The 9960-nt window shown below is 49.7% G+C and overlaps 1 protein-coding gene across 1 annotated transcript in view; it reads right to left on the bottom strand.

Moving 5' to 3' along the window:
* Positions 1-9960, bottom strand: part of Cdh4 (cadherin 4) — a 103287-nt gene that overhangs the window by 34019 nt on the left and 59308 nt on the right. Inside the window, exon 5 of the mRNA XM_017800667.1 lies at positions 7771-7908. Within this exon, the coding sequence (XP_017656156.1) occupies positions 7771-7908 (138 nt within the window). The remainder of the gene's footprint in view (positions 1-7770; positions 7909-9960) is intronic.

The raw sequence follows: 9960 nt of genomic DNA, 5'->3' as shown, positions 1-9960 counted from the left end.
ACCCAGGTTCGAATCCCAGCACCCACATGGCAGCTAACAGCTGTCCATAACTCCAGTCCCAGGGGATCCGACAGCCTCTTCTGACCTCCGTGGGCATTGCACGACACGGGTGCACTTACCTACATGCAGGCATACACATAAAATAAAAAAAAAATTAAAAAAATTTTTAAGGTCAAAATTCAATCTCCTGAGACAAAATTAATGCTTTAGTATTAATTAATTTAGTATTAGTTACAGCAACAAAAAGTTTTCTTAAATGTTAATTTTCTTAGAAAAACAAGGACTTTTAAATATGATTATTACAATTTCAAAATTAGTTGCAGAATATTCCTTAAAGGATAAAGAAATTTAGAGGATTTCATCAACTGAAAAATGGCCATCACATAAAACACTCCATTCAGCTGGGAGTAAAGACTGTGTCCAGATGCTTCTAACCTCCTCCTGTGCTACAGAATTCAAGGAGACGAAGTTTAAGGGTCTCATGTACCAACTTCATCTGAAACACCCCTTCATGTGGACTTCAGAGATACTGGGTGGGACGCACCTTCGATTAACTGACAATCAACCACCTCCAACTAACTGCATGTTTCTCCCAATTTTTTGTTCCTTAAGCTCTTTTATGCTTAGCTATTTTTGATGGTTTCTAATATCTAATAATTCACTTAGTATAGTCCTAACTGATAAAACAATGCTAAATTTGGTTTAAATTGTTGTAAATGCTTACTAAGGTATATATGTGTTTTCCTAATTATTCAGTATAATTTGGATAAAAAGCCCAGTTTTCAAATTCAAATTTGTGTATGTACATATTACATATATTTGTATATTATATACATAGTATATATATATATATTAACCAAATTCAACCAATTAGACTAAAAGGCCTCTAAAATGTATTTCTACGTTTAACTACAACCTTATTTTCTCTAGATAGAAATACCCAAAGATGCTGGGCATGGTGGTGCATGCCTTTAATCCCAGCACTTGGGAGGCAGAGGCAGACGGATCTTTTTGAGTTCAAGAGGCCAGCCTAGTCTACATAGTGAGTTCCAGGACAGCTGGGGCTACAGGGAGACCCTGTCTCAAAAAGACAAAAAAAAATACCCAAAGATTTGGGTTAATTCTTCTTATCCAAATTATACAAGACATCTACTCTAATAACATATTTGTGATATTTTATAGTTTAAGTACTAATGTTCTTTGATTAAATGAGCATCTAAGTTGTCCTATATAGTATAATTAGTGGGATAAAAACAATTAAGCAACATCTTATATTTTACTAAGGAAATGGATAATTTCCATTTCTAATCATTAAAAAAAAAGGTAATTGGTTAAGCCTTTAAGGCCTATAAAATTCTGATTTCTTAACAGGTTTGATCTCTTGTTTCTATTAATGTTATTAACATTTGTTATGTAAGTGAAGACATTCTTGTTAGAAGAAAGTTTGAAGAATACTGTATTGTTTTTTAATTTCTATAATGTTTCATTTTTTTTTAAACTAAAGCTGGTATGATGCCAATATGACAGAGGAAGTCACTGTCCACAGACAAGAACTACGAGAGTTAGAGCGAGCCACTCCATGAGCTATAGTGATAAGGTCTAACTTATCCAAAGAGAAACCAAACATTAGAGAATAGATTTGTTTACATGTTCCAAATCTAAACATGGAGTACAGATAACTGCAAACACAGGGGAACATGGTCAGTCTCATTGTTATTTTAATATTTGCTGCCTTAAGTTGTTATATTCGCTCCATTAGGACAAGCAGTGCTCTTGGTCATTTTAAGTACAGTCATCCTATTATATGTCACATACAAATGTTATGTCAGATACAGAGGGCAAAAGAAAAGCCAGATCCGGATCAGGCTGGCTGACAGTTTTGATAGGATCCGGGCAGTTCTTTCTTACTGGCTCTGCCAGCTAGCTATTCCTCTCTCCTGAAGATTGCTGTCTCACCTATAACTGAGCCTCATCTACATCTGATTCTAGGAATGAGCCTTCCTAAGACGACCTGGGAATAAATAGTATGTGGCCCTTGCTTGCACAAATTGAGATGCTTGGCCAACAGGGGGAACTATGAAGGAAAAGTTCCCAGAAAGAATTCCTGCACCTTGGACTGAACTTCCTGCAAGGCTGACCAACTGATTATCACTCCTGGAGACTGTGGAGAGCTTGGAATGCTGCAGGTCCAGAGTCTAATTACCATTTATCTCGGGCCATCTTTAACCCCCTAAATGGCTGCTCCTTACCCACCTCTGTTTCTGATCTAACATCCTGTGACTAACAGATTAGAAAATTGTTAGCTCAATAAATTATTTAAAAAAATAAAAATAAAATGTTCAAAAAAAAACAAACCTTTTAGAATGTATTATTCCTGTCAGACCACCTGGTCTCACCAATCAAAAGGCCAAGAATATCATCAGATAGCATCTGAGACCTATAGTAAAAAACCCCTCGCTTTGCTGCGACCCACCTACTGAATGTATCCTCCAATGCATTTGAAGAGAGTCTTGATTTATGACTTCTCTTTGTTCTGTTACTATAAAAATGTAAGACAACTGTTACCACGCTGGAACATGGAATTTGGGGTAACCTGAATCTCTGTTCCCAGGCCATGGTCACTCATATTTGGCTCCAGAATAAACTATCTCTTATCCCCTTTGAGGTGAGAGTTATGCTTTTGTGTCGACAGAGGCAGCCTGGTCTACATAGCAAATTCTAGACCAACTGCATAGTGAGAGTCTGTCTCAACAAAACAAAACAAAAACAGAAACACAAAACCTTGGAGGCCACAGACACTCAGGTCCCCTGGTCTTGTTATTGATGCCTGCCTCAGGGGAATCTGTTTTAGCCCCTGTGAGTGACCATCTGCCGGTTATCACTGCAGGCTTGGGTTTGAGTAAGAGTCCTCTGAAGTCCCAAGTGTTGGAGACTTGGACCCCAGCCTGTGGCACTGCTAAGAGAAGGCTTAGTGGGAAGAAGTCAGGTCATTGAGTGGGGTGCTCTTGAAGGGCTATTGAAATCCCTGACCTCTTCTTGCCTCTGTCTTTGCTTCCTGGTAAACAGGTGAGCAGTTTCCTCTTCCTCATGCTCTCCCCAAAGTGACCTGGCCAGCTGAGCATGGATGGGCCTAAAACCATGGGCCTAAACAAGCACTTCCTCCTCATACACCGATGATCTCTGTCACAGTGACAGGGAGCTAATGCCATATGTACAGTGGAGCCTGGCTGACTGTCCTCCAGTTTGACTCCGTCTTAATGTGTGTTGTCCTGCTGGGAAAGGACCCATGGGAGCACTATGACCTCACTACCGTGTTTCAGCAATTTAACCCAGTGTTACGCCTGTGAGGGGATACACTGTCCTGCACAGGGAAACAGCAAACCCCACTGAGGTCACCCTGCAAAGGAGGGGCCTGTAGGATTCCACCCCTCCTTCCTTACTGCAGTGGGGAGAGTGGAGGGCTTGGTGATTGCTCCCACCCCTCAATGCTAAAGACAGAGCTGGGCCAGGACTGCTCATCTCCAAATAAAGCCCGGGGCTTCTCTACCACTTTCAGAGCAGAGTTTACTGTTCAGGTTGCAAGCTTCCCAGATACAGTGATGTTCCTGTCTTAGATGGTCACACAGCAGTGTGGACAAGCTTTTTGACTTCAGGGAGGTCCAGCCATCAGCCCACACCTAGAAGGATCAAGAGTGGCTAGGGCTTCCTGACTCCAGGAATGTGTGCATGGGTGGGCTGGGCTGGAGGAAGGCCACAGATTCTGGGTTTCAGGGCTCCTCTGTGCCCAGTGAAACCTGTGGATAGGGCAGTTTGGAAACTCCTGGGGCATTATGTAAAGGCTGTTTTGCTCCAGCCAGTCCTACAGTCTTGCCTCACGCTAGAGGAGGAGCAAGCTCCAGGGTGGCCTCAGCTGAGCCTTGGGCTCTGCCCTCCAGGGGGCAGTGCAGCTGCATAGGAAAAGGAGGGAAATAACTTTTAATTAACGGTTAAGAATAGGAATCGGAGCTGGTGAACCAGCATCTCTTTAGCTTTGGCTGATTGTTCTTGATTACGCTTGATAAAAATAGCCTGGCTGTGTGTGGTGTATGGCCAACCCGCCGGCACACTCCCACCATGGACCAAAGACGGTATCCTGGGCCCCTACCTGCTACTCATCTAGAGGGGGACCTGCCGAGGGCCGCCTGGAGCCCAGGCACTTACAGATGTCCCCAATGAGCACACTGGAGGGGAGATGTGGAGCTCAGCTCGAGGGCAGGGGCTCTGCACTCATGGGGCTCAATCCCTCCTGCCCTCATTGTTCCAGGAGACTGCAAGTCTCTACCCTTCCCTCATGGGTTGTGTGGAGGCAAATCCGCCCTCGGGATGAGCTCTACATTGTTGTGTGCCAAATCCAAGTTCTGTCATAGGTTGAAGTGTGTCTCTGCAGCTGCCTGTCTGGGGCATCCTGATTACTTCTGTGTCCCAACAAAGCTTCCTTCCTCCCTTACCTACCCATCACAGACTGCACGGGGACCTGGCAGGAGTCTTCAGTGCGGCTGGTGTGTATAAGGGAAGAGGAAGTTCAGTTCGATTGCAGGCAGCTGCTCATGCCATACTGTGCCCAGAACCAGAGGTACAACTGGTCCACCTGCAGAGCTGCCTCCTCCTGAGCTCAGGTGAAGGGACGTCCCTGGGGCTATTGTGGAAGATCACTGGGTTCCAGGGACACTTTGTTGCTCTATGCCTCTCTGAGGGACATGGCTACAGTGCCACTGGGTGGAAACCCTCACGTAGTGCTGTGGTACCTGGGCCTCATGCTGCAGGATGAGCAGTGGGTTCTGGGGATTGGGCACCATTGTCCTCAAGGGCCCTGGGCAGCAGCCTGGCAAGTGCTAGAGCCTCATCCTGGAGTCACAGAGCTGCCTGCTCTGGGTTCTGCTAAATCTGACCTCAGATGATTCTCATGGATTGTAAGAGACAGAATTCACCCATTTGGGACAAGAGCTCACTGCCTCTCCTCCATCTCTGAGCCTGCCTATCTGTGGGGTCTCCTGTCCTTCCTGGCCAGCACAGCCCTGGAATGAGCAACATGGCATGACCCCATTTTCAGAAGAGGAGACTGAGGTTTGGGGCAGGATTGGGAGCCTCTGAGGCTCCTTCCAACCCTAGCAGCCTGCAATGGCCACTCTTCTCCTGTACATGTGCCCAAGCCCTCAGGCCACAGTGGCATGTCATCTAGGGATGAGCCCAAAGCTGGACTCACTTGGCCTCCTTCTGCCCTGGTTCCCATGGTGACCACATAGTCTGAGGCATCCTCATGAAGGGAGGTGGGGGGCCCTGAAGTCAGGAGAGCTGTCTTGTTTCTGCAATCCAACATTTAGACTCCAGTGGCTGGTACGGACATAAGGCTGTGTCTCTGGGAGCAGCATCTTGCCCTGGGGCACAGGTGGTCCTGGCTCAGCAGAGGATCCAAGCTCTGTGAGGTTGTTCCAGAATCCCCCATCACTGATGCCTGGCTGAGGAGCGGGTTTGTGCCTGAGGGTGGTGCCAGCTTGGCTCCTCACTACGAGGTCACTTCGGGGGCGTTTGCTGCTTTTGGGGGATAGATGCCCTCCTGGGATTGCTGTGGAAAGGCATGATCTGGACCGGGGCCCTAGTGCGGGTCTGGCATCAACCGTTCCCACCAACTGCCAGTTGAAAGTTCCCGTTTATCCCAGGAAGTGGTTGCTAGGCTGGGCTCTGCTCCTCAAGCTTTCTAACGGCCTGTCCATCTGGGCTGAGTCTATTCCAGGGATGCAGGCCCTGCTGGGATCTTGGGGCCTGGGTATCACTGTTCCTGTAGACCCAGGGCAACAGCTGTCTCCTCAGAGCCTGGCCCTGGTCTTCCTATTACCTGCTTGGAGGAAGTAACAGAAGTCCAGAGTGGGGCCCCTTCCAGCTGTCTGGAGGCCTCCCTGGCCAGGCACCAGCTCTTTCAGGGCAAGCAGCCTGGCCAAATTCTCCACCCCTCCTGGCTGCCCTGCTGCTGAAAGGGAAGGACCCACCTGGTCTACAGAGGGTTGGCACAGCTCCTGCTGTCTGCCCACTAGATGGTGCTGTGGGCTTGCAGCCTACAGCCTGTGATCCCAGAGATGTAAGGCAGGAGGCACATGCTGGCAACCCAGCTCTGGCCCTTCTAGAGGCCTTCATGTTAGGTAAAGCAGTGTCCTCCCTCGCCCCCGTCCTCACTTGGCAGGCATTTCTGGGGTCCATTCCCAGCTGTTCTCAGTGGACTGTGCGCCTGGAGCCCTATGTCCTGGCCCATCCCTGGGTCCTGCCCCCTCATGGTTTGGCTGGCGACCAGAGGCTGACTGGGACCTGATTGGAAAGCACTCACCAATGTGGCTGGTGCTGTCCTTGTTATTATTATGGACACATGCCTCCCTTTACTATGTCCTTCCGGGAGAGGTTGGTACAGAGTAACTGGCCATGTGGCCATGGGAGTGAGGGACGACAGGTGCTCTGGAAGCCCTAGATCTTCTACTCTGTTACAGCCAGGCCAGGCATCAGTAGGCCGTCTATCTCTTCAGGGCTAGACTGGACATGTGTCCACAGAGGGTTTCAGGAACAGCCTGGGTCAAAACACTGCTTGCTCACCCACAGGCTCAGGAGTCCAAAAGGATGGTCTGGTAAGCAGGAGGATGGATGAGGAGGCTTGGGCCCCACAGACTGTTGGGAGTACCAGAAGTGGTCACTATATCTTCTGGGCATTGAGGGACCCCTAAAAGAAGGGACCTTCTCTGAGGCACAGCTGTTTCATGGGGGAAGAGACGGGAATCTTGTGATTGACAGTTTTGTCTCTAGGATGTTCCCAGGGAGATGGGGCAGGGTTTGTCCCTCTGACCCACGGCTGGAGGCCCACAGTAGACTATGTCACAATTAGGTGAATACATGCATGTCTAGCAAGAACCCTCGACCACTAAGTTCCCAGTGGCCAGTATGTGGCCCAGTCCTGACAGTTTCCTTGTCTACTAGTGGGAGCCATGAGGAGCCAGGCACTGTCCACTGGGACCAAGGCAGAAAGATCCCTGCTTCAGAGACACACCTGACCCTGGCCAAGGCTCATCTGGGCACCTCCCAAGCAAAGACCCATTGCACACAGTCACACACACCCAGCCTCCCCAAGTGGTGTGATAACCTGAGAACTGTTGGTCACCGTCTCCAGACTTCACAAAGACTCCTTGCAAGGTGTCAGCCACTACTCCATCTTAGGGAACACTGGGCCCCTGCCTTTCCTAGGGCCACCTTTCTGCAGGAGTGTGTGGCCCTATTATTCCCCATCAGATAGGGCTGGCATAGTGTCCTCTAAGTCAGTCATCTGTGCCTCCGCCTTTGTTACCCACTGTCATAGCGCCAACTGTCAATTTAACACAAACTAGAGTCACCTGGGAAGACGGAACTTCAACTGAATAACTGCCTCGATCGGACTGGCCGATGGCCATGTCTGCGAGGCAGTTTTGGAACTGCTGATTGATGAAGGAAGGCCCAGCTCACTCCGGGGGGTGCCATCCCTAGGCAGGTGAGCCCGGGCTGTATAAGCTAGTCGAGCAAGCCAGTAAGCAGAGTTCCTGCACGACTGTGGTCTGTAAGATGAAATAGACTATCTTCTCCAAGGTGATTTTGGTCAGTGTCACAGCAACAGAAAGCCTACGAGAACACCCCTGACCCAGTCTACTCTTCTGTCAGACAGAGCGCACGAGCTACAAGAGCCACCGCCTGGGGAGGGTGTCTGTGTGGATATGGAGCACTCACTGTGCTGGTGGTGAACTCTGGCGGGTTGTCGTTCACATCTGTCACCGTGATGATGGCAGTGGCTGTGTTTGAGAGGCCATAGTTAAGGTTCCCTTCCATGTCAGTGGCCTGGACGATGACTGTGTACTGCTGGACTTTCTGAAAGGCAAGGACAACAGGTCAGTCTGGGTTCAGTGGATGGGGCATGCAGGTTTCCTCAGAGGGGTGTGCCCAGGGCTGCCTGGAGCTCCTTGAGGCTGTGGGTGATAGTGACAGGAAGGGGCCAACTGTGAGGCCTTCGGTGGGTACAGGTCACCAGCGCTGCCTTTAGTAGGGGGAGCAGAGAGGATGGTCTGTAAGATGATGGGTCAGACTGAGGGATGCCATTGCTGGAGTCAAAATGAACTGCAGGTCAGGACTTGAGTAGGAAGGGGATGACAGGGTCACAGGTGGTGAGACAAGTGGTTTGGGTTTGAGAGTGCTACCCTGAAGGAGCAGTAAACACCAGGTGTAGGTGTGAGCTTTGAGAGGCAAGGGATGGTGGAACGATGCTCTTTACGAGGCACGGAAGGAGCTGCACGGTTGTCTTCCACTCTCTGCCTGCACTGAGAGGTAACAGGGCTGAAAGCCCTTCACACACTCCAGACCAGAGGTTGCATAATGACAGCCAGGTGGGAAGCTCTGTGGGAACCCCACTTGCCTGTCACTGGCACCAAAGGGGTGCCACTGCCCTCTGGAGTGTCCTCCAAGTGACTTACAGTCTCTATTCCTGTTCCTCTGAGAGGTTAGGGGAAAAGGCCACTTCCCACCATATGACTCAGGGAAGGATGTGTAAGTTTCATATAGCAGCTCCACAGGAAATTATAAATAGCAGATGGGTCACCAAACTTCCTCTATTTATTCATCCATCATCCCTCCATCTACCCACTCATCCCTTCACCCATCCCTCAACCCATTCATCCATCCCTCCATCCATCCCTTCACCCATCCCTCCCTCCCTCCATCCATCCCTCTACCCATCCATCCATCCCGCCACCCATCCCTCAACCCATCCATCCATCCTTCCATCCATCCCTCCACCCATTCCTCAACCTATCAATCCCCCATCCATCCCTCTATCCCTCCTTCCATTCATTCATCCCTCCACCCATCCCTCAACCTATCAATCCCCCATCCATCCCTCTATCCCTCCCTCCATTCATTCATCCCTCCACCCATCCCTCAACCTATCCATCCATCCATCCCTTCATCAATCCCTCCACCCAGCCATCCATCCATTCCTCCACCCATCCCTCAATCTATCCATTCCCCATCCATCATCCCTCCATCCCTCCCTCCACCTACCCATCCATCCCTCCACTCATTCATCCCTCAACCTATCCATCCATCCATTCATCCATCCCTCCTTCCTTCCCTCTAATCCCTCCATCCATTCATCCCTCCACCCATCCTCAATCTATCTATTCCCCATCCATCCACCCCTCCATCCATCCCTCCACCCATCCATCCATCCCTCCACCCATCCTCAATCTATCCAGTCCCCATCCATCCATCCCTCCATCCCTCCCTCCACCCATCCATCCATCCCTCCACCCATCCTCAATCTAGCCATTCCCCATCCATCCACCCCTCCATCCATCCCTCCACCCATCCATCCCTCCACCCATCCCTCAATCTAGCCATTCCCCATCCATCCACCCCTCCATCCATCCCTCCATCCCTCCCTCTACCCACCCATCCATCCCTCCACCCATCCTCAATCTAGCCATTCCCCATCCATCCACCCCTTCATCCATCCCTTCACCCATCTCTCAACTCATTCATCCATCCCTTCACCCATACCTCCCTCCCTCTCTCCCTCCCTCCCCCACCCATCCATCCCTCCACTCATTCATCCTTCAACCTATCCATCCATCCATTCATTCATCCCTCCTTCCTTCCCTCCCTCTAATCTCTCCATCCATTCATCTCTCCATCCATTCATCCCACCACCCATCCTTAATCTATCAATTCCCCATTCATCCACCCCTCCATCCATCCCTTCACCCCTCCCTCCACCTACCCATCCATCCATCCCTCCACTCATTCATCCCTCAACCTATCTATCCATCCATTCATCCATCCCTCCTTCCCTCCCTCTAATCTCTCCATACATTCATCTCTCCACCCATCCCTCAACCTATCTATGCATTCATCTATCCCTCCATCCCT

Source organism: Nannospalax galili, unplaced genomic scaffold, assembly GCF_000622305.1.
Source record: "Nannospalax galili isolate Female #2095 unplaced genomic scaffold, S.galili_v1.0 scaffold160, whole genome shotgun sequence".
NCBI lineage: Eukaryota > Metazoa > Chordata > Mammalia > Rodentia > Spalacidae > Nannospalax > Nannospalax galili.
Note: the sequence above shows the minus strand (reverse complement) of the source record. Positions and strands in the feature narration are given on the sequence as shown.